Source organism: Staurois parvus, unplaced genomic scaffold (genome assembly GCF_062004578.1).
Source record: "Staurois parvus isolate SC_StPar_1 unplaced genomic scaffold, SC_StPar_1.0 ptg001215l, whole genome shotgun sequence".
In the NCBI taxonomy this organism is placed as follows: domain Eukaryota; kingdom Metazoa; phylum Chordata; class Amphibia; order Anura; family Ranidae; genus Staurois; species Staurois parvus.
The window spans coordinates 1087072-1112840 of record NW_028319011.1 but is presented as its reverse complement, the minus strand read 5'-3'; the positions used below and the strand labels follow the sequence as shown (position 1 = coordinate 1112840).

At 46.6% G+C, this 25769-nt stretch overlaps 1 protein-coding gene across 1 annotated transcript; it reads left to right on the top strand.

The window, feature by feature from the left end:
• The first annotated feature begins 3440 nt into the window (after window positions 1-3440).
• Window positions 3441-21876, top strand: LOC149438129 (forkhead activin signal transducer 3-like). Its single transcript, XM_089660224.1, has 4 exons — window positions 3441-3517; window positions 3618-3709; window positions 4103-4230; window positions 21140-21876. The coding sequence occupies exons 1-4, from the start codon at window positions 3441-3443 to the stop codon at window positions 21785-21787; spliced, it is 945 nt and encodes a 314-aa protein (XP_089516350.1). The 3' UTR covers window positions 21788-21876.
• Window positions 21877-25769: the final 3893 nt, after the last annotated feature.

Sequence of the window (25769 nt, the reverse complement as noted above, 5' to 3'; positions counted from 1 at the left end):
TTCCTAAGGTGTCTCTTGGTATGTTTAACATCTTTGCAATCTTCTTATAGCCATTGCCCTTCCTGTGAAGAGAAATCACATCTTCTCTTGTCTTCCTGGACCATTCTCTTGCCTTCACCATGTTTGTAACCACACCAGTAAATGTCTAGAAGGAGCTGAGTATCACAGTCATTTTAAAGCTGCCTAATTGGTGCTTATTATGCTTGATTGCTGCTCGGTGACATCCACAGGTGTTTTCAATACCTGATGGAAAGCACCTGTATGAACCTCTGTTCTTCAGAGTGGTAGTCTTTAAGGGGTTGAATAATTGTGGCAATGAAGAAACCACATAAGAACCATTTACTACTGTATTACATAAACAATTGATGTCATTTTAGTTGCATTTGGGTAGTTACAACGTCCTTGTAGGATTTGATTCTGAATACAATTCCAAATGTACACTATAGTCCCTAAACCCCTTTACAGCATTGGGGGTTGAATAATTTTGGTCACAACTGTAATTGGTACTTATATGTGGTTTTACTATTATAATCAATTTCTCTTTTTATAAATTTCATTTAATTTTAATTTTATTTTTTTACTTTTAATTTTATGGCTGTTATAATTATTTAGTATGAAATATTGATTCTCTATGCATCAACTGTATTTATTAGGGTTGTATTCAATCATGTTAATGTGTGGGTAGATTGCATGATGAAGGGATAGATTTTTAGAATGTTTCTATTTTTATATATATATATTTATATATTTTAATTATATTCTGAGTGTCAGGTAGAACATAAGGTCATCCTCTCCATCCATCCCCTAGTGGTAGGTTGCAATTTAGCTCCTCAATATCTTTATATTGATGGGTATTATTTTTATATATATGTCCAATTTGTATAAGTCTTATTAATTTTAATATTATTGAAATAATGTATATTTTAATTATTTAGTTTACCGGGATTCCAGGACTCCGGTAAATAATGAAATCAGCGTGGGTATGTGGATTAAAGATTACGTTTTTTTCCCCACATAGTCTAAGGTGTAATATGTGGCATTTCAAATAAAGAAGGTCACCAAGAAAGTGGCCGCGGTTAGAATAGGGGTATGTCTCCGAGAAAATGGCCGCGGTCACCGCTGAATACATGCAAGGTATGCCGTGATTGCCGTTAATTAATAGGTCCAGTATAAAGGGAGGAGCTGCATTCATAATGCGATACCCCAAGGAAGTCACGAGCAGACAGTGACGTAACGCGTAGGTACGCGAGTACGCAGTTTCCGGTGCGCGGTGACGCACCTCCGGCGTGCGACGCCATCTTGGTATACCCAGGAAGTCCCACACACATGCAGTATACCCACACATCGGTGAGGAGGGAGAACTGCGAACTATGTGAGTGTTATTCCTTCTTTTGCAATAAAGGAGTCATATTTGCACTAATACTACACTTAGAGGGTCTCTTTTTTTGGCTCACTGGGCGGGTGAGCCACTGTTCTCTAGAGACATCTGGGCTGATTAGGGGCAATAGGAGCCCCACAAGGAGATCCACTGGAGGAAGAAGGCTGCTGAACCATATGATTTAAGGATCCAGGGTGATCCTGCAAGCGTGTTGGCCCCTAGGGGTCACAGGGAGGAGGTGAGGAGGCAATCTAGCCACATACAGAAGAAAAGTTTTGGCACAATCACAGAATTGTTGAACACCATTACACATTGCATGATTTTATTCATCACTGATTGAACATTTTTTTGATCATTTTGAAGAGTGGACACGTTTCTTGCACTTCAGCACTTTATGTTTAGCCCCATGTTTGTTAGGGGGTGTGTTGATACATGATCTAATATTTAATATATGAAGTGTATGAGCACGTTTGTTTTCAAGTGGAAGGTACAATTTTAGATATTGTATTAATTTAGTGTGTGAGCACGGTTTGAAGTGAGGGGCACAGATATTTATTTTAGGTCTGACACTATACATGTTTTTGCACTATTGGAGTGATGAGTCACATTATACGATTTTCATTCTTTTATTTTAATTTCATTATTCTCTTAGTATTTTGCAGTGAAGAGTCACATTGTATGCATTTATTTGATATGAGCGATTACCTCTAATACTTTTTCTTCTCTGTCTATTTCTCTTCCCTGGGACTGCTCCTTCCCTCTCCCCCCCCCCCTTTTTTTTTTTTTTTGTTTGTTTTTCTTTCCTTCTCTCATTCCCTCTTCATTCCCCTGACCCCCATGTGTTGCATCATCAGATTTATACGACATTGAACTGTAGATATGCCCTCCCCCAACTCTTTGCCAGGACAACTGTCCTTGAAAGTTCTCTCACTTAATGTTAAGGGCCTGAACACGCCAGAAAAGCGCTCCATGCTGCTTTCCTACTTGCATAAACAAAAAGCGGATGTAGTCTTTATCCAGGAGAAGCACTTCCGTCAAGATTCTATTCCCAAGCTTTTTAACTTCCGCTTTCCTACAGTTTTCCACGCCACTAATCCCTTAGCTAAATCGAAAGGGGTCGCCATCCTGCTCGCCAGACATCTCCCCTTTAATATGACAGATACTCTTCTGGATCCCAAAGGTAGATATCTGTTTATAAAGAGCTCCTTCGCCAATCGACCCAACACGTTTGCTAACGTTTATGCTCCCAACGCCAAACAGGTTTCGTTCACATGCTCGCTCAGCTCTGCCCTAGCCGCTTTCCAAACGGGTGTGCTGATATTAAGGGGAGATCTGAATGTCCCTTTAAGCCCATTGTTGGACTCCTCTTCGGGCAGCTCCTTTTTGCCTTACAAAGCTCTTAAGCAGATACGCTTACAATTACAACACTTGCAACTACACGATTCCTGGCGAACTCTCTACCCTACTGTTAAGGACTACACTTTCTGTTCCACACCACATAACAAATACTCTAGGATAGATTACTTCTTCTTGTCACAGTCAGATTTCCCACTCCTTCATGCTGCCTCCATAGAACCGATGGTCCTCTCCGATCACCATCCCATAACCATGACGTTGCGGTTTCCCGAAAAACACATATGCTCGAAGTACCGGCGCCTGGACGCTTCCCTTCTTACTGACATTGCTATTGAACAAGAGATCTGTTACAACCTGACTGAGTATTTCTCCTTGAATTGCTCTTCAGACACCTCTCCCCTCACGCAGTGGGAAGCCCATAAGTGTGTCATTCGCGGTACACTCATAGCTATAGCGACAAGACGTAAAAGAGACAGACGAGCGTTTGAAACTCTTTACGGACAGGATTCAATCTTTGGAAAAAGCCCATAAGCAGACTCTAGCTGCGTTGACCTTGTCAGAACTTACGAACACCCGCATACAACTTCTCACAGAATTGGGTACGGTGGTCAAAAAAAGATACATTCTTTCACAAAAATTGTACTATGAAGTCGAAAATAAGAGCAGGAAGTTTCTAGCTAGTGCTCTTCACGAGAAACGGTCCAGCATGACGGTACATAAAATCAGAGGCTCCGATGGCACGGTGGCTACATCCAACCCCGACATTGCCTCCCATTTCGAACAGTTTTATAAATCCTTATATAATCTCCCTCCTGAACATCCCCCTCTGCAGACCGACAAAATCCAGAGCTTCCCTGATCTCTGAATTCCTTCATCTTTATAGCCCAGCTGCTCTCTTTGAGGAACAGGCTCACTCTCTGGAAAAAGATCTGACCCTGATTGAGCAACAGTGCGCTGTAAAGCAGATGAAACCTGGTAAGAGCCCGGGTCCTGATGGTTTTTCAGTAGCATATTATAAATCCTTCCTAGACATCCTAGGTGCCCCTTTTCTTTCCGCTTTCAATACTCTCTCTCAGTCTCCCCAGTCACATTCCCGACTTTTAGAGGCTTACATTATGGTTATCCCCAAAAGCGGTAAGGACGATACTCTGGTTCCCAATTACAGACCTATTTCCCTGCTGAATGTTGACATCAAATTGTTCGTGAAAATTGTTGCTAAACGGCTCCTCCCCTTGCTTCCCGCCCTGATCAATTTAGATCAGGTGGGTTTTATCCCTGGTAGAGAAGCAAGGGACAACACCATTAAGGCCCTTAATCTCCAACATTGGCTTTGTAAATCTAACACTCCTGGATTTTTTCTTTCTTTAGATGCTGAAAAGGCCTTTGATAGGATTGCATGGGACTACTTGAAGGCGTCTTTGATGGCGTTGGGTTTGGGGGAGAGAATGCTAAACTTCATAATGGCCCTATATGCTGATCCAACAGCTCGAGTCCGGGTAAAGAGACACTTATCAAACCCCTTCCACCTAAGAAATGGAACACGCCAGGGTTGCCCCCTCTCCCCGCTCCTGTTCGTCTTATCCCTTGAGCCTTTGTTAAGGAAATTTGCTCAAATCCTGATATCAAAGGGATCAAGGCAGCAAAGAATATACTGTAAGCTTGCTGCTTATGCGGATGACATCCTCCTGTTTCTTGTCGACCCCCATACCACATTGCCGAATCTATTGAAAGACTTCGCTTTCTTTCAATTTCTGTCGAATCTTAAAATCAACTTCTCTAAGTCCTATGCTCTTAACATCTCTCTTTCCCCTGACCTGGTTTCATTTTGTCAGTCTCACTTTCCGTTTCAGTGGGAAAGGAATGCCCTCTCTTATCTTGGTGTGCAACTTACCTGTAATCTTGACGACCTCTACACCAAAAATTTCCTTCTCGCCCTTCGTTCTATACAGGAGGATCTCACTAAATGGCATCGCCCTTGCTTCTCTTGGTTCGGAAGGGCGGCGATACTAAAAATGAACATACTCCCCCGTCTACTCTCTCTTTTTCAAACATTGCCGATTCTTCTGCCACTCGCTTTTTTTGCCTTCTGTAAAAAATTGTGCTCCCTATTCCTTTGGGACCATAAGCGGCCACGCATTGCATTCTCCCAACTGATCCTTCCTAAACTTAGAGGAGGAATTGGGCTCCCTGACCTTCACCGCTATTATTGGGCTTGTCACCTTTCCCGCATAATCGATTGGCACGTCCGCTCGGCTACCAAAGATTGGGTCCATTTGGAGAATGCCTTTTCACCCTCACCCTTGGCGTCGATCCCATGGCTCCTACCAAGGCATACCCCTCAAGTCCTTCTCACACACCCTCTGCTGGGGCCCACCTTAAAAATTTTCCGCTTGGCTTGTAAGTCTGTATCCATTTCTGATATGCCCAACTCCTTAACCCAGACTTCCCTCCTGGCATGCATGAAGCCTTCCTGTCCAAACACTGGCCGCACCCTCAGATTATAGTAAAACACTTTCTTCATAAAGGCAGGATGAAAACATTTGCTGAATTACTAGACAGCCTGGGTATCTGTGATTTCCCTGTCTGGGCTTATCTCCAGATGAGACACTTCTTGCTTTCGCATAAAGACCGTCACAACTGGGCCCGTCCTCTTACCCTTTCGAATCCGCATGCTCTAAAGCCGAACCCCAAAAGCATTTGATCTCAGAGGTGTACCCCCTCCTTGTTGGGAGTAGGACCTACAATTCTCTTCCTTCATGCCGTGCATGGAACAGAGAGCTGGATACCAACCTGTCAGATTCAGATTTGGACCTAATTTTTAGTTACTCCCACAAATGCTCCCTCAATGTTTCGACGCAAGAAAACAGCTACAAACTGGCCTCCAGATGGTACCGAACTCCTTCAAGAATTCATCGCTACAACCCTTCCTTGCCCAACAGCTTTTTTTTTAGGATACTTTACATAAGTATAAAAAAACATGATACTCGTTATCGGGGTACAGCTCACCCTATACTGCGACGCAGCGCACCACATTGCAATATAGTTCCAGGCATACGATAAATACATTCGATAATACATTCACTCAGCGGTATGATGCCTGACGTGATGTGCGTGGCGGACGAATCCCCAGACCAACATGTCATGCATAACGCCGCTTACCCCGAGACCATAGCATCCTAAGACAAAGAACATTTCCTACCATTACAAAGTCATGCAAGATACGATTAGTTACAATATACAATAAGCATCGGGTGTGGGGGGGGGGGGAAAGGGTCACAGGCCCGAAGCTTTATTGAAAGGACAAAGACACGCAAGGGGGAGTAGGGGGAAGGGGAGATCTTCAGACGTCCTCTTCCTCCTTAAAGTCCATCAAGGTATAGTCCCTGAGCAGACTGAGGATCAGTCTGCGGCAGTCCTCAATGTACATCCTCTCCCGCTGGTGGATGAGGTGCTTCCTGGCGCACCATAAAGCGTCCTTAAAACAACACAGCACCCGCCAGGCGCTGTCAATGTCCTCCAGAGAAAACGTTCCACAGAAAAGTCCATTCAACACCCCAAAGTGTGTGATGGTTGTCTGTGGCACAAAGTGCTTGAGTTCAGGTTCCAGGGCCCTCAACAGGTCCTGAGCAAAAGAGCACTCCCAGAAAACGTGATGAACCGTTTCCTCGTGGATGATGCAGAAGGGGCAGTGTCTGTATCTGCTCAGGTTCCTGGCATGCATAAATGTCCTGAGAGGCAACCCCCCTTGGATTGCCATCCATGCCAGGTCCTTGTGCCTGTTGGTGAGGATGTTTGAAGAAACATTCCTCCAGACCACCTTGCAGGTGTCTGAAGGCAGGCCTGGAACCGACTCCAAAATGTCACTTGCTCTGATGAGCTTGTAAATGATCTTTGGCTTCCACAAGTCAGGCTTGACTCCCTGTAGCCCCTGCTCCTTGATAAACTTGAAGGTATCCAGGTAGTACCAAGGAGTGTCCCAGTTGTAGGAGATGGAACTGTCCCAATTGTCCCATCCGAGGGACCTCCAGAGAGGCAACAGGAAGAAGCGTGACATTACGTTCCTGCCAGAGTCCATAATCCTTTTTGGCAAAGTTCTGCGGATGCAGTTGCAGGCAAAGAACACCCTTAGTTGGGTGGCGATGTCGGGCACGCCCTTACCGCCCTTGAGGGGTTCCTTGAACATGACTGCCCTCTTCACTCTGTCCATCTTGGAGCCCCAGATGAAGTGAAACACCACCCTGGTGATGGCCTTACAGGTGTTGACCCGTGGGGGCCAGGCCTGGGTGAGGTACTGCAACACAGGGAGAATCTCGCTGCGGAGTACCAGTGTCTTCCCTTCGATGGTGAGGTCTCTGAGGCTCCAAAGTCCAAACTTTTGTCGCATCTTTGACAGTCTCTCCTCCCAAGACTTCAGGGCTGCACCCTCGGCACCAAACCAAACTCCCAGGATTTTCATGAAGTCTGTCTTGATGCCAAAGGGCATGGATGCAGAAGAAGGCAGGAACCACTTTCCGAACAGCATGACTTCTGACTTCCCGCAGTTGACTTTTGCCCCCGAAGCTTGGCCGAAGTCCTCGCAGGTCTGGACGAGCAGGTCGATGGAGCGCTGGTTGGCACAGAACACCGTTACGTCGTCCATGTAGAGCGAGCACTTCACTTCCCTTCTGTCTGGTCCCGGCGCGGTGATTCCCCCGATCTCTGGATTCCGTCTGATGCATTCGGCAAAGAGCTCTATACAGCAAACAAAAAGCAGAGGTGAAAGAAGGCAGCCTTGTCTGACCCCGGAGAGGACCGGGAAGGGGTCAGTTTTCCAGCCGTTCACCTGCACAGTACTACAAATGTCGTTATACATCAGGTCAACATACCGACAAAACATTTCCCCAAGACCAAACCTGCGCAGGGCTCTGCACATACACCCATGGGAGACACGGTCAAAGGCCTTTTCCTGATCAAGACTGACCAGGGCCGCGTGCACACGGCGGTCCTTGATGTATTGGACCGTGTCCCGGACGAGCGCTAGGCTGTCTGCAATCCTGCGGCCAGGAATGCCGCAAGTCTGATCCGGGTGGATGATCTGTCCGATGACGGCCTTCAGCCTGTTAGCCAGGACTTTGGCGAGGATCTTGTAGTCCACGTTCAGGAGAGAGATGGGACGCCAGTTTTTCAAGTCACATCTCTCCCCCTTACGCTTGTACAAGATCGTGATCATTCCCTCCCTCAACGAAGGAGGCATCCTGCCCTCCACCACCATCTCCTCGTACAGCTCGAGCAGGTCCGGGCCCACGAGGTCCCACAGCGCTACATAGAGCTCTGCTGGGAGACCATCGCAGCCCGGGGTCCTGCCCCGCCTGAAGGATTTAGCCGCAGAGTGCAGCTCCTCCAACGTCAAGGGGGCGTTGGTGGCCGACAAACCTGCAGGATCAATGGTGTTAGTGATACCTGACAAGAGAGAATCCTTGCCCAACAGCTGTTGGAGATGCTGGACGTCAGATGGGTCATTTCTCCACATCTGGTGGTCTTGCCCAATCATTCAACCATTCTGGCAAGAGGTCTATCGGATTGTGGTGTCTGTAACTACCTTACCATTGATTCTTTCTCTGACTCAGTTCCTCCTCCACTATTCCTCCCTTCCGTGGGGACAGTATTTTAAATCCTTAGCTATGCATATGTCAACGCAGCCAGACTCTGCTTACCTGTATTTTGGGGCTCCACTCGCCGTCCCTCCATACAAGATTGGCTTATCCGCTTGGGCAAAGTGGCGGAGATGGAAAAACTGATTGCGACTGCACTTGATACCCTGACCAAATTTTCCCACACTTGGGCCTGTTGGACTCACTTTCAGACCACCCCTGCATATCAGTCCCTCATGGACCAATCTACTTGATCTAATTCAGCTCACCCTCCTATGACACCCCTTTCTCTTTTTCCGAATGGCTGGCAATGTGTTTCCTTAAGTGTATCTGCCCCCATTTGCATGTCCCCTGTGGCGGTTCAGGTTCTGTCTACTTCTGTTTATATCCTAACGTATAGACGATGACACTTAATTCGCACGTTACTCCTCCCCTTATTCCACCCTCTCCCTTTGTCCTTCCTCCCCCTTTCCTCTACCCCCTCCCCCCCCTTTTTTTTTTTTTTTTCTCTTTTTCTTTCTCTTCTCTTTCATCTCTCCCATCTCCCACACTCTTTTCCTTTTCTTCTCACACACTCTTCTGCACTTTATGTAGTCTTCAAGAGATCATTGGGCATAACTACATCAATATTATCTTATACTTATTAGAGTCTCTACGACAGTTTTCATTTGTATTCAGATACCTTTGCTACATAACGACTGTCGCCACATTTTTTGTATGTGCACTACATTCGCCCCCCCATTGCGGGCCTATGCCTTGAGGTATATCTACATGAGGTTCTCTGTTATCAGCCTCTATTATGCCTTTTCATGCTGCCTGAGTATTACATGCATAACCCGGTTGTGGCCTAGTTATTTGTCGCTGTCTATGTTCTTGCATATGATCTCTGTTTTCTCATGTTGTACCTATTGATGACTGCCTTATCCTCTTGTATTTTACAAGTTCCTTTGTAATTCTGTAATTCACCAATAAACTTTTTTGAAATAAAAAAAGATAGGTACTTTATTGTCATTGCAACGTAAATCACAATGAAATTCTATAAAAAAAAAAACTCCACACACACATGAACATATAACATTCTCAACATGCACACATGTGAACATTGTCCCCATCCCCCCAGATAAAAGCCTAAAAGAAACGACGACCACAACATCAAGCCAAGTCACTTGGAGCGAGATAATAATACTCAAAATGACCATTTAGGGCCTTGATAGCTATTGGAAAGAAAGAAAGAAACCTTCCTCGAGTCGTTTTGTCCTCACCTTTTTTCTTTTTCCAACCTCCTGCCAGATGGTTTCCAGGTTTAGTAATTTATATTTACTAAAATAATTGCATTTCCATGTTCTGTGTACTGTGGGAGACCAGATATAGTGAATGCAGGGTCTGGGGAGAGCGGATATAGTGAATGCAGGGTCCGGGGAGATCAGATATAGTGAATGTAGGGTCCGGGGAGACTGGATATAGTGTATGCAGGGTCTGGGGAGACCAGATATAGTGAATGCAGGGTAAAGGGAGACCAGATATAGTGAATGCAGGGTCCGGGGAGACCAGATATAGTGAATTCAGGGTCCGGGGAGACCAGATATAGTGAATGCAGGGTCTGGGGAGATCAGATATAGTGAATGCAGGGTCTGGGGAGACCAGATATAGTGAATGCAGGGTCTGGGGAGATCAGATATAGTGAATACAGGGTCCAGGGAGACAAGATATAGTGCATGCAGGGTCCAGGGAGACCGGATATAGTGAATGCAAGGTCCGGGGAGACCAGATATAGTGAATACAGGGTCCGGGGAGACCAGATATAGTGAATACAGGGTCCGGGGAGACAAGATATAGAGAATGCAGGGGAGACTGGGGAGACCAGATACAGTGAATGCAGGGTCCGGGGAGACCGGATATAGTGAATGCTGGGTCCTGGGAGACCAGATATAGTGAATGCGGGGTCCGGGGAGAGCAGATATAGTGAATGCAGGGTCCGGGGAGAGCAGATATAGTGAATGCAGGGTCCGGGGAGAGCAGATATAGTGAATGCAGGGTCCGGGGAGAGCAGATATAGTGAATGCAGGGTCCGGGGAGAGCAGATTTAGTGAATGTAGGGTCCGGGGACACTAGATATAGTGAACGCAGGGTCCGGGGAGACCAGATATAGTGAACGCAGGGTCCGGGGAGACCAGATATAGTGAATGCAGGGTCCAGGGAGACCATATATAGTGAATGCAGGGTCCATGGAGACCAGATATAGTGAATGCAGGGTCCAGGGAGACCAGATATAGTGAATGCAGGGTCCAGGGAGACCAGATATAGTGAATGCAGGGTCCTGGGAGACCAGATATAGTGAATGTAGGGTCCAGGGAGACCAGATATAGTGAATGCAGGGTCCTGGGAGACCAGATATAGTAAATGCAGGGTCCAGGGAGAGCAGATATAGTGAATACAAGGTCCGGGGAGACCGAATATAGTGAATGCAGGGTCCGGGGAGACCAGATATAGTGAATGCAGGGTCTGTGGTTTAGTAACACTTTAATACCTAAAAACTTAAAAGCAGATACCGGCTCTACTACGTCTCCTCTGGTGTAGAATGGAACCATGTCAGTCTTGGTCTTCCTAAAATCAGCTTTTAACTCCTTGGTCTCCCCAGTGTTTAGGGACAAATTGTTTCCCTCACACCACTCTACTGAATTGGCCACTTCTTCCCTGTAATGCTTCTCATCCCCTCTTGTGATGCAACCTACTATGGTGGTGTCATCTGAAACTTTGATGTTACGTTTTGTAGAAAAGCAGGGAGTGCAATCACAAGGGTATAGAGAGTAGAGAAGGGGACTCAATACACAACCATGTGGTACTCCTATGCTGACCACACCCTGGGATGACACATGCTTACTCAGTGTGACCCCCTGTGGGCGCTCTACCAGGAAATCCTTTATCCAAGAGTAGGGGTCTCCAAACCTTCTAAAGAAAGGGCCAGTTTAGTGTACTTTAGACTGTAGGGGGGCCATGGGAGTAAACAATGCCCGATCTTTGGTTTTATGGGGAGAAATAGTTGGTGTTAGTTGAAGGAATAGTGCCCTATTGTTGGTGTCAGTGGCAGGAATAGTGCCCTATTGTTGGTGTCAGTGGCAGGAATAGTGCCCTATTGTTGGTGTCAGTGGCAGGAATAGTGCCCCATCGTTAGTGTCAGTGGAAGGAATCGTGCCCCACTGTTGGTGTCAGTGGAAGGAATAGTGCCCCATTGTTGGCGTCAGTGGCAGGAATAGTGCCTCATTGTTGGTGTCAGTGGCAGGAATAGTGCCTCTTTGTTGGTGTCAGTGAAAGGAATAGTGCCCCATTGTTGGTGCCAGTGAAAGGAATAGTGCCCCATTGTTGGTGTCAGTGGAAGGAATAGTGCCCCCTTGGTGCCAGTGGAAGGAATAGTGCCCACCTTGTTGGTGTCAGTGGAAGGAATAGTGCCCCACTGTTGGTGTCAGTGGAAGGAATAGTGCCCCGTTGTTGGTGTCAGTGGGAGGAATAGTGCCCCATTGTTGGTGTCAGTGGAAGGAATAGTGCCCCATTGTTGGTGTCAGTGGGAGGAATAGTGCCTTACTGTTAATGTCAGTGGGAGGAATACTGCCGCATTGTTGGTGTCAGTGGAAGGAATGTTGCCCCATTGTTGGTGTCAGTGGGAGGAATAGTGCCTTACTGTTGGTGTCAGTGGAAGGAATAGTGCCTCATTGTCGGTGTCAGTGGAAGGAATAGTACCTCATTGTCGGTGTCAGTTGAAGAAATAGTGCCTCATTGTCGGTGTCAGTGGAAGGAATAGTGCCTTGTTGTCGGTGTCAGTGGAAGGAATAGTGCCTCGTTGTCGGTGTCAGTGGAAGGAATAGTGCCTCGTTGTTGGTGTCAGTGGAAGGAATAGTGCCTTGTTGTCGGTGTCAGTGGAAGGAATAGTGCCTCGTTGTCGGTGTCAGTGGAAGGAATAGTGCCTCGTTGTCGGTGTCAGTGGAAGGAATAGTGCCTCGTTGTCGGTGTCAGTGGAAGGAATAGTGCCTCGTTGTCGGTGTCAGTGGAAGGAATAGTGCCTCGTTGTCGGTGTCAGTGGAAGGAATAGTGCCTCGTTGTCGGTGTCAGTGGAAGGAATAGTGCCTCGTTGTCGGTGTCAGTGGAAGGAATAGTGCCTCGTTGTCGGTGTCAGTGGAAGGAATAGTGCCTCGTTGTCGGTGTCAGTGGGAGGAATAGTGCCTCGTTGTCGGTATCAGTGGAAGGAATAGTGCCTCGTTGTCGGTGTCAGTGGAAGGAATAGTGCCTCGTTGTTGGTGTCAGTGGAAGGAATAGTGCCTCGTTGTTGGTGTCAGTGGAAGGAATAGTGCCTCGTTGTTGGTGTCAGTTGAAGGAATAGTGCCTCGTTGTTGGTGTCAGTGGGAGGAATAGTGCCTTATTGTCGGTGTCAGTGGAAGGAATAGTGCCTCATTGTTGGTGTCAGTGGAAGGAATAGTGCCTCATTGTCGGTGTCAGTGGAAGGAATAGTGATTCATTGTTGGTGTCAGTGGAAGGAATAGTGCCTCATTGTTGGTGTCAGTGGAAGGAATAGTGATTCATTGTTGGTGTCAGTGGGAAGAATAGTGCCCCATTGTTGGTGTGACTGGCAGGAATAATGCCTCAAAGGCCAGATAAAGGCAATCAGAGGGCCACATCTGGCCCCAGGGCTGTAGTTTGGAGACCACTGTCCAAGAGCAAAGGGAAGGGGGCATATTCAGCTTCAGCATCTTCCCCACCAATAGATCTGGGATAACGGTATTAAAAGCCGAACTCTAGTCAATGAACAACATTCTTCCATAGTTGCTGGAGTGTTCCAGGTGACATAAAGTGTTACTAAACCCACAACAGTACAATCAGTCTGGCATTGTATGCTGGCTGATCACTGAAGACTGGGAAATGTGAAAACATTTTACTTCTGACTGCTGCTGACTGCTGGTGCTTGTAGTTGTTTTATTTTCTTCTTTGGGTCTTGCTAAAAGATTTTACTTTTTTAAATCCCTTTTTCTGTCACTTTTTTTTCTTCCTTTCCTTGTCTTCCTTCACTCTTCTAATTAAGGGGCGGGGTTAATTGGTCCCAGGTGATACAGGTCCTATATAACTTGCTGTGGAGCTCACTCTGAGCTTGCCTGTATTTTGCTTGCTGGACCTTTAACTAAGTCAGCGGTTCTCAACCTGGGAGTCGCGACCCCTTTGGGGGTCGAACGACGCTTCCACAGGGGTCGCCTAAGACCATCGGAAAACACATATTTCCGATGGTCTTAGGAACCGAGACACCGCTCCTCGCCACCGCCGCTGCCACCGCCGTCTCCAGGTGTGGGCGGGATGACATGCCGCCCCTGTCATCTGGACACACCTCGAGATCAATCCTCGCCTGTGATTGGCCGCCGGTACTGTAGCTCAGGAGAGGCACACAGGCGGCCAATCACCGGCAAGGAGGTGGAGCTTGGAGAGGAGGAGCCGAGCGGCACCGCGAAGATCGAGCGAGTGAAGAGGAGGACAGCGGCCGGAGAAGGAAGACATCTGACAGGTAAGTGTCGGTACCATGGGAGAGGGAGGGAGCGAGCGAGCCCAGGCTGGAGCAGGAGTCTGCAAGGTAAGTATCATTGGTGTCAGTGGGAATAGTGCCCCATCATTGGTGTCACTAATACCAATGATGGGGCACTATTCCTCCCACTGACACCAACGATGGGACACTATTCCTCCCACTGACACCAACGATGGGGCACTATTCCTCCCCCCACTGACACCAACGATGAGACACGATTCCTCCCCCAAATGACACCAACAATGGGGCACTATTCCTCCCCCACTGACACCAAGGATGGGGCACGATTCCTCCCCCCACTGACACCAACGATGGGGCACAATTCCTCCCCCCACTCACACCAAGGATGTAGCACAATTCCTCCCCCCACTGACACCAAGGATGGGGCAGTATTCCTCCCCCCACTGACACCAAGGATGGGGCACTATTCCTCCCACTGATACCAATGATGGGACACTATTCCTCCCACTGATACCGATGATGGGGCACTATTCCTCCCACTGATACCGATGATGGGACACTATTCCTCCCACTGATACCGATGATGGGGCACTATTCCTCCCACTGATACCAATGATGGGGCACTGTTCCTCCCACTGATACCAATGATGGGGCACTATTCCTCCCACTGATACCAATGATGGGGCACTATTCCTCCCACTGATACCAATGATGAGGCACTATTCCTCCCACTGATACCAATGATGAGGCACTGTTCCTCCCACTGATACCAATGATGGGGCACTATTCCTCCCACTGATACCAATGACGGGGCACTATTCCTCCCACTGATACCAATGACGGGGCACTATTCCTCCCACTGACACCAATGACGGGACACTATTCCTCCCACTGACACCAATGACGGGACACTATTCCTCCCACTGACACCAATGACGGGGCACTATTCCTCCCACTGACACCAATGACGGGGCACTATTCCTCCCACTGACACCAATGACGGAGCACTATTCCTCCCACTGACACCAATGACGGGGCACTATTCCTCCCACTGACACCAATGAAGGGGGCACTATTCCTCCCACTGACACCAATGACGGGGCACTATTCCTCCCACTGATACCAATGATGGGGCACTATTCCTCCCACTGACACCAATGATGGGGCACTATTCCTCCCACTGATACCAATGATGGGGCACTATTCCTCCCACTGATACCAATGACGGGGCACTATTCCTCCCACTGACACCAATGATGGGGCACTATTCCTCCCACTGACACCAATGACGTGGCACTATTCCTCCTACTGCAAAATTACAGTTATGAAGTAGCAACGAAAATAATTTTATGGTTGGGGGTCACCACAACATGAGGAACTGTATTAAGGGGTCGCGGCGTTAGAAAGGTTGAGAACCACTGCACTAAGTGGACATTTAATAAGTGGAGTTAAATAAAAAATGGAGTTGGAAACAGGAGATTATAAGAGGAGTCTACTAACCTGTAAGTGACAAGTGATCTTTCCTGTTAGTATTGTGATGGGATATGAGTGCTAGCGGGGTGGAAGGTTTGTGCAGTGCACAGTGTGCCGCATGTATGCAACAATGGAGCAACAGCTCCGGGATGGATACCGCTGTGACAGATGTGAGCGGCTTGCCTTTCTAGAATCTCGTGTTAGAGGTCTGGAGGAGAAAGTTGCAACGCTGGGCAGAGCTATCAACCTTGAAAGGGGTCTTCTGCTCTCTGAGCAGGTAGCTAATGGGACTGATGTGGAGGGCAGAGGGGATAATTAGGATTATCAGGTAGGAAGATGGGTTACTGTAATGAGGGAGTGGTAGGGGCTCATAGAGAAGGAAGGCTGGCCCTGGGTTTGAGCACCCAAACAGGCTGGGCAAGTTGGTTGAAGATGTGGGGGTGGCACCCCTGGATGTCACTGCTATCCCTAACAGCCGGGATGGCAGACCATCTGGGAGGGGTGGTGAGGGTAGTGCAGGAAGGCTTAGACAGCTGGTGGTAGTAGTAGTAGGATTCTATGACCAGAAGGACTGATAGAATTTGTCGCCAGGATCACCTCAACCGAATGGTTTGCGGTCTCCCTGGTGCCAGGGTTCGGCATGTGGTGGACCGGGTTAATAAATTACTGGGAGGGGCTGGGCATGACCCAGCGGTCTTGGTTCATGTTGGAACCAATGACAGAATACATGGAAGATGGAGGCTGCTTAAAAATCAATTTAAAGAATTAGGCTGCAAGTTGCAGGAAAGAACCTCCAAGGTGATATTCTATGAAATATTACCTGTGCCATGCGCAACTCGGGAAAGATGGGGAGATTAGAGAACTCAATGCATGGCTGAAGACCTGGTGTAAGAGGGAAGGATTTGGGTTCCTAAAGCACTGGGCTGACTTTTCATTGGGGTGCAACCTATATGTTAGAGATGGTCTGCTGTGCTGGGGGAGAGGTTTAAGGGAAGGCTGGAGGAGTATTTAAATTAGGATCAAGGGGGGAGGGAGAATTAGATTATAACTGGGTAGACAGATCAGACGGGTCAGTACTTATTGGTGGGTGGAATGGGGGAAGATGGGGGGAAGGCTATGGCTGATAAGACCGTTCCCATGATGCAAACAACCAGTGGAATCGGTACCATTTGTATGACAATAAATATGCAAAATACGTGTGAACAAGGTGTCAGTGTTTGTTCAACAATGCCAGAAGTCTGTCAAGCAAAATAGGTGAGTTGGAATCTTTTTTGCATGGAGAGCTATGATTTAATTGGTATTGCTGAATCTTGGCTTCATTCTTCGCTTGACTGGACCATTAATATTCCTGGCTATGTTCTCTTTCGGAGAGACAGAGTAATAGGAAAGGTGGTGGTGTCTGTCTCTATATGAGAAGTGATCTCAGAGCGAGTGTAAAAGAGGACCTAGTTGATGGGGAGTGTGATGAGGCTGAAGTATTATGGGTGGAACTGCACATGGGGGTGCATACTAAGGTAGTCATTGAAGTTTGTTATAGGCCTCCCAGTGTTAATGAGGAGATGGAGACTCGGCTCCTTACACAGATCTAAAGGTCTGGGACAGTGATAATAATGGGGGATTTTAACTACCTGGAAATTGACTGGAGTAATGGTACTGCAGGAACAGTTAAAGGGCAAACCTTTTTAAACCTACTACAGGACAATTTTATGGTACAATTCATAGAGGCCCCAACTAGGAATGATGCTCTGCTGGACCTGGTAATCTCAAACCATGCAGAGCTTTTTACGAATGTGCATATAAAAGAACATCTGGCTAGCAGTGACCATAACATGAATTCATTTATTAACTGTAAACGGTGAGCACATACAGGAAAAATAAAAACCGCTTAAGTTCAAGAGGTAATTTTCCAAGACTTAGACTGGGAGGGAATATTGGCATTGATGAACACAACACAGAAATGGGAGTTCACACTGCAAAATATAATCCCATGGGCAACAAGTTTAAAAGGCTAAAAATCAAACTTATGTGGCTGATAGCCAAAGTTAAAAAGGCTATAGATAATAAGAGAAGAACTTTTATTAAATAAAAAAATGAAGGATCACTATTATCGTTTAAACATTACAAAGAATATAACAGAATATGGAAAAAGGAAATAAAGGCCGCAAAAATTGAAAACTAACAACAGATTGCAAAAGATAGCAGGACCAACCCCAAAAAATTCTTCAAATATATTAATAGTAAGAAGGTCCGGTCCGAGCATGTAGGCCCTTTACTAAATAATCTAGAGGGGGTGACTGGGGACAAAGAGAAGGCAAATTTATTGCCTTCTTCAGCTCTGTATTTACAAAGGAGCATGTGGGAGCTCTTGTTCATAATGGGCATGGTACTGATACAGCTCCAGATGATCCACATTGGCTCACAATTGATATGATCTAAAAATATTTATACAGAATAAAGGTGACTAAAGCCCCTGGACCAGATGGCATACACCCACAGGTCCTTAAAGAATTGAGCTCTGTCTTTTCAAAGCCATTGTTTCTAATTTGTAGGGGCTCTTTAATGACTGGCATAGTACCACTGGATTGCTGTAAGGCCAATGTGGTGCCTATATATAAAAAGGTCAAAATCTTTACCAAGTAATTACAGACCTGTTAGTTTAACTTCTATAGTTGGGAAGATACTGGAGAGTTTAATAAAAGACCACATAGATGAGTTCTTGCTGGAAACAAATATTTTAAGCAACAGACAGCATGGATTCATGAAAAACAGAAGTTGTCAAACAAATCTGATTTCTTTTTGAGGGGGTGAGCAAAACCTTGGACAGGGGTGGCGGTGGACGTGGTATACTTGGATTTTGGAAAAGTGTTTGACACAGTTCCCCACACACGGCTAACTTGTAAGGTAAAGTCTACGGGCTTGGAAAAATCCATATGTAAATGGATAGAAAACTGGCTAAAAGATCGTGTTCAGAGTAGTTAATGAATGGTCTGGGGTCATCAGTGGTGTACCCCAGGGTTCAGTGTTGGAACCCTTTTTTACTAGGGGGAGTACAACTGGGGAATCAATGGTGAAGGATCTGGGGGTTCTGGTAGATCACAATCCTAATAATGGCATGCCATGCCAAGCTGAGGCTTCTATAGCTAGCAAAATCCTCTTATATTAAGAGGTATAGACTCCAGAGAGATCATATTACCCCGGAGCAAATAATTAGTAAGACCTCATTTGGAATATGCAGTTCAGTTTTGGGCACCAATTCACAAAAAGAACATTGGGGAACTGGAGAAAGTACAGAGAAGGGCAACCAAACTGATATGAGGCATGGAGGAGATCGGCTATGAGGAAAGATTAGAGGAACTGAGTTTATTCTCTTGAAGAGGAGATTAAGGGGGGATATGATCACCATGTATAATACACAAGGGGGGGATATGATCACCATGTATAATACACAAGGGGGGGATATGATCACCATGTATAATACATAAGGGGGGATATGATCTCCATGTATAATACACAAGGGGGGGGATATGATCACCATGTATAATACACAAGGGGGGGGGATATGATCACCATGTATAATACACAAGGGGGGGATATGATCATCATGTATAATAAGGGGGGGATATGATCACCATGTATAATAAGGGGGGGATATGATCACCATGTATAATACATAAGGGGGGGGATATGATCACAATGTATAAATACATCAGTGGTTCATATAGTGAACTTGGTGTAGAGTTATTCACTCTGAGGTCATCAGAGGACAAGGGGGCACTCTTTATGTCTGGAGGAAAAGAAATTTAATCTCCAAAACACAAAGGTTTCTTCAGTGAGAGCTGTGAAAATGTGGAATAGACTCCCTCAAGAGTTGGTTCTGACCAGCTCAGTGGATTGCTGTAGGAAAGTCCTGGATTCTTTCTTGGATACACAGAATATAACTGGATATAACATTTATAGGTAAAGTTGATCCAGGGAATATCCGATTGCCTCTCGGGAATCAGGAAGGATTTATTTTTTCCCCAGCAGGTGCAAATTAGATCATGCTTTGCTGGGGTTTTTTGCCTTCCTCTGGATCAACTGTGGGTATAGGATTATTACTTTTTTTTTCAGCCTAACTAACTATATGCAGTAAAGAATGCTTGTTATACTCACCGTGGAACCTAAGGGGTTAATCCTCTGCGGTGTGTAAAAATGCTGTTTGATCCTGTCTTCTGATTCTCCCCTTAGTGTTCCCCCTGTTACATCCTGATAAGACATATCGTGTGAAGACACTCTGCACATGCTCAGTTTGGTGTGTATTGCTAGAGGTTTTTTCTTGGGACAGTACATGAAATTAGCACAGGGCCAATCAGCATTGTCCAGAGGTCAGGGGTTCTGCATGCCACTAAAGAAGAAAGTAAGCTCCTACAAGCTTAAGCCAGTGCTCTACTGGACACTGATAGAAGTCAAGACTGCTATATACTGCTGATGAGAAGGTATTTAGCAGTTTATATTTACTAAAATAATTGCATTTCCATATTCTGTGTACTGTGGGAGACCAGATATAGTGAATGTGGAGTCCAGTGTTTAGTAACACTTTAATACCCCAAAAAAACTTAAAAGCAGATACCCACTCTACCACTTCTCTGGTGTAGACTGGAACCATGTCAGTCTTGGTCTTCCTAAAAACCATTAACTCCTTGGTCTCCCCAATGTTTAGGGACACATTGTTTGCCCCACACAACAAGCATCTAAACTACCTGGTGAAGCTGTTTTGATGCATTTTTAACACCAATCCCTCAAAGAACTTCATTATTACCGGGGTGAGCACAATTGGCCTATGGTCCTTCAAACTATCTGTTTGCTACTTTTGGTTTGGGAGTAATAGTAGATTTTTAAGCAGGTTGGAATCACAACCAATGATGATGATTAGTTAAGACCCCTGCAAGGTGGTTGGCTCAAGAAAATTGTATAATGTATGGCCAGCCTAATGCTGGTGCACTCAGAATCTGGTGCAGCTGTGCATGGTAGTCAATCAGCTTCTTACCTCTGCTTGCTCAATTAGGATTTGTCAGTAAAACCTGGAAACTGATTAGGTATTTATGCAGAAGTGAACTTGATTTTGCACTCTCTAGCTTTAGTAAATACACCCCGGTATGTGTAGATGTCCACTCTGCTTCATTACTCTACCTTGTGTTTTTACCCTCCCTCATCCTCCCATTACCCCACACTGATTCTACCTATTGCATCATTATATTCTTCATATGACCACCCCAGGGCATTGCCACCACCTCTACTGCAGGTTTGACCCTCTTCTTCCTTTCAGCACAGAGTATTGTCCCCCCCCCCCCCCCAGCGCAGGGCATTGCTCTATCTTCCAGTGGAGGGAATTGCCCCTCCTGCAGCAACCATTCCTTACCATTCTCCCAGAATTTTCAAATTGCCAGAAACATCACAGGAGGGGCAGAGACAACACTGCAATAGGTTGATTTTTGTATTTTGTATATTTGTGCATACTTAGATTTATATACAATTTTGATTAAAAAAAAAAGAACTCCAGCTAAAATCTTAGCACACCTGATGGGGGATCCTACGGTTTTCCACTCTATAGAAAGCAAACCTTTTTAATTTTGTACATATATTATCCATGTAAAGTATAACCATTTATGATAATAGGGGCAGATCCGGGGAAATTATTTGTCTGTATTATAAATAGGCCATAAGGATTGGTTACCTGACCCGTAATAGATTTGTGTGAATTTGCTGTGCCGGCCTACGCCTCCAATGTCTTCTCACTCTTTGCAGGTCCTAAAAGATCCACTAAAGCCGCAGGCTAAGGGCAACTACTGGATGGTGGATGTGAGCCAAATTCCTGAGGATGCCATGAAGCTGCAGAAAACGGGAGGCACCCGGCAAGAAGGCTACCCTCCTGACCTGGCTCCTTGTATCCTGCATGGACAGCCCTACAGATCTGTAGACTTTCACCACCCCCATCTTTCAAAAGACAATACTGTGGTCGGATCAGATGCAGAGGCTGGTCCCTCAGTACAAACCCAACCCCCAAATATAGATCCTGCCGCAACCTTCCCAAACATCTTATGGAACCTTCCAAAGTCATATTCAAAATGCATGGCCCCTAATGTGGTGTCCCCTCCCAGCATTCACCCTCTCCTTTACTCCAACTTCCCCTCTTCCTCTGTGACTACATGCCTACCCCATACTCAAGCTCCACCTGAGCGGAGGGATATTTACACTCCCAGTCTGATGCCTCCCCTGCCCAGACCCTCTGAAGCCAGAACCAGAATATCCTCTTCAGATTTCCCTCCCAATAATACGGTCTTTGACATCCCAGTGTATCCACACCACGGGGGGGGGCTACATACTCAAAACATCTATGGGCCAAAATTTTCTCAGGGTGGGGTGTACCCAGGGTACAGACCCAATGGTTACTGATTGGCCAGTTGTTGAGACAAGGCTGGTTTTGGGCTAGTCACTTTTGCCTCAAGGACTAGCTGAACTTCAAGTCTTACCCAATGATGTTGGCACCCAATGTGGCACATGGTCCAGCGGAGGTGGCACCAAACATGACCTACAGTCCAAAGGCATTTGTCAATTATGTATATATCAGTCATTTTCTATCATGTCTGTTTCTTTTTACTTCAAATAAAATTGAATTTGTTTTTTAATCTCAAGTGATGTAAAAGCTTTGTTATTTGAAAAAAAAAAAAAACATGTCATACTTACCTTCTCTGTGCAGTGGTTTTGCACAGAGCAACCCGGATCCTCTTCTTCTCAGGTCCCCTGCCGGTGCTCATGGCTCCTCCCCTCTTGACCAGTTCCCCCAATAGTAAGCCTCTTGCTATGGGGGCACTGGTGCGTGCTAACTCCTGAGCCGCACTCTGTGCATTCATAAGACACAGAGCAGCTGCTCAGTCCCGCTCTGAGTCATTTTGTCCTCACCTTTTTCTTTTCTGAACCTCCTGCCAGATGGTTTCCAGGTTTAGTATTTACTAAAATAATTGCATTTCCATGTTGTGTACTATGGGAGAGCTGATATAGTGAATGCAGGGTCTGGGGAGAGTGCATATAGTGAATGCAGGGTCTGGGGAGAGTGCATATAGTGAATGCAGGGTCTGGGGAGAGTGCATATAGTGAATGCAGGGTCTGGGGAGAGTGCATATAGTGAATGCAGGGTCTGGGGAGAGTGCATATAGTGAATGCAGGGTCTGGGGAGAGTGCATATAGTGAATGCAGGGTCTGGGGAGAGTGCATATAGTCAATGCAGGGTCTGGGGAGAGTGCATATAGTCAATGCAGGGTCTGGGGAGAGTGCATATAGTCAATGCAGGGTCTGGGGAGAGTGCATATAGTCAATGCAGGGTCTGGGGAGAGTGCATATAGTGAATGCAGGGTCTGGGGAGAGTGCATATAGTCAATGCAGGGTCCGGGCAGAGCGGATATAGGGAATGGGGGGACCAGATATAGTGAATGCAGGGTTTAGTAAAACTTTAATAGCTAAACACTTAAAATCATATACCGGCTCTACCATGTCTCCTCTGGTGTAGAATAGAACCATGTCAGTTTTGGTCTTCCTAAAAACCGTTAACTCCTTGATCTCCCCAATGTTTAGGGACAAATTGTTTGCCTCACACCACAATGGTCACCTGGTCACAAAACTACCTGGTGAGGCTGTTTTGATACGTTTTAACACTAATCCCTCAAAGCACTTCATTATCGGGGTGAGCACAATCCTTCAAACTATCTATGTTTGCTACTTTTGGTATGGGAGTAATAGTAGATTTTAGGCAAGTTGGAACCACAGCCAATGATAATGATCAGTTAAATATATTAGTAAAGACCCCTGCAAGGTGGTTGGCTCAGGTCTTAACAGCCCTCCCTTGGACCCCATCTGGACCCACAAATTGACAGATTTAAATGCCTGACTCACCTCGTGTTCCTGTATCACAGGTGCGGCATCACCCATGTGCGAGCTCAAGAAATTGTTTGCCGGGGTACTGCATCCTCTTGTGAGAAAAAGCTGTTGAATTCTTCAGCCCGTTGGTGTCAGGGCAGGGGCCGAGGAACGGACAGGCAGGCCTAACAATGTAACGCACTGGCTGACGACAACCACCACCCACAGACCGAAGTCCCTCAGGGCGCGGAGTCTAAGTCCCAGGCTGCCCTTCACCAGGGCCCCTGATGGTGGGGATGGACTTGATGCAGCCAGGAACCAGGTCGCGGCCCCTGAGGCACCTCAGCTGCGGTAATGGCCGCCGCCAATGGCGTGTAGCTGGTGGAAGAGGCAAAAGAGTAGTCAGACAAGCCGGGTTCAGCAACAGGACAAAACAGTACAGGACAGCAGACGAGAATCACAGGTCACGAGCCGGGTTCAGCAACAGAGGGTCAGATCAAAGGAGAATACAAAGAATAGTCAAGTCACAAGCCGAATCAGATACCAGGAGAGTCACGAGAGTCAGAACAGAGTAATAGCAACACAAAGACACAAGTGCAAAGAGCATGTGCGGGCCACAGGCTTATATGTCATCAGCCACACCCCTCTGGGGGATGGACCACAGAGACCTGAAGGCATAAAAGGATTCCCATCATGCACAGCAGAATCCAAGATGGACGCCAGCACATGGAGTAACATAACCTCAGGGAAAAGGTAGGACCTTGACAATTGGATAATAAAATGTGCACCCTGGTGAGTGTTCTCTCTGTGGTTTAGGATATCCTGTATCCCTTTCCAACCTTCCCGTACATCATTCTCTCTGCAGTATTCAATTTTAGGTTTGCTCTAGCAACACTATACTTAACCGTATCCCCATCCCTAAAGGCACCATCCCGTTCTTTCAAGACAACGTACTCTCTTGGTCATCCAGGGCTTCTGATTAGGAAAAACCTTGATATGCTTCCTAACCAGGGGCCTATTTACCACAAGGCACTTGCCTAGGGTGGCATTTTTCAAGGGGGCAGCTCCTCTTACACCCCCTCCCCCTGAAGAAAGGATGAAAGAGAGGGAGACGCGCACTGTGGGAACCAGATGGGATCCGATAGACTGATGGTGTATGTAGAGCCTAACTTTTGTTCGCAGGGATGTCCAGAACTGTGAAGATGAGTGTCTCTACCACTGGGGGGGGGGGTAGTGGAAGGCTCTTCCGGGTTGAGGGCAGAGGTGTTGTTGGTCAATGTTGTCAGGCTCTCTCTGCAGGAGGGGGAAGGGGGACAGGTTTTGTTGGTCGGTGTCCCTGGGGGCAGACAATGTTTGTGTTGCCTAGGGCAGCATTAAACCTAAATACACCACTGCTCCTAACTGTAACAAAGTCTACACAAGTGCTGATGTAACTCAGTATTGTATCAGTGTACGTATTTAGGTCTAGTGATGGGCCGAACACCCCCCTGTTCGGTTCGTGGTTGAACATCCAAACCTACAGAATGTTCAACCGCAAACTTCAAACACAATTTACTGAGCGGTACCACCTGAGTGTGGGAGGATCCCGCTCAGTTACGAATATCCGGCATGAGTCATATTAAGTCACACGGTATTATAGTAGTGAGACATTCATTAATGTCTCCGCTGTCAGTGGGATTCTGACAGCTGAATGTAAAAAGAATTGTTGGCATTGCCCAACAATTAAACTTTTTTTCTTTTTTAAACGGCGTGGGGTTCCCCCTCCCATCCATACCAAGCCCTTCGGTGCTGCTATGGATTTTGAAGGCAACCCCCACACCAAAATAAAAACAAAAAAAAATGGCATGGGGGGTCCCCCCTAAAATCCATACCAGACCCTTATATGAACATGCAGGTCAGGAAAGGCGTGTACGAGCAAGCACCCCCGCCTGAACCATACCAGATACATGCCCTCAACATGGGGGAGGTACTTTGGGGCATGGGGGGGCTCCCCTTCCCCAAAATACCTTGTCCCCATGTTGATGGGGAAAAGGGTTTCCTTCCCACAACTCTTAGCTGTGGTTGTGGGGGGCTTATTAGAATCTTGAACCCCCTTTAAAAAGGGGGCCCCCAGATCCCTCCCCCCCCCATGTGAATGAGTATGTGGTACATGGTACTGTTGGTATGGTCAGGTGCATTGCTTTGACCAATCACAATTCACTGTCAGGGCGCAGTGCATCGTGGGGCATGGCAGGCGAACAGCCTACCGAACACCTGTACTGTTTGTGTGCTCAGCCAACACACAAATGGCCCGTGTTGAAGTCGAACTTAGGTTCAACTAGAACATACAGCCCAACACTATTTAGGCCATGTTTAAAAATTTCCCATTTGGTCCTCTCAAAGCAGTCCTGTAACTGCTCGAGAGCCACCTGACCAAATCCTTGTCTCCTTGCTTTCTGGAACAATTCTCTGCCTGATTGGGCTGTACAGTGGAATGAGAGAGGAATAATCTGAGTGGCCAAGATGAGGTAATGGAACAGCTTTG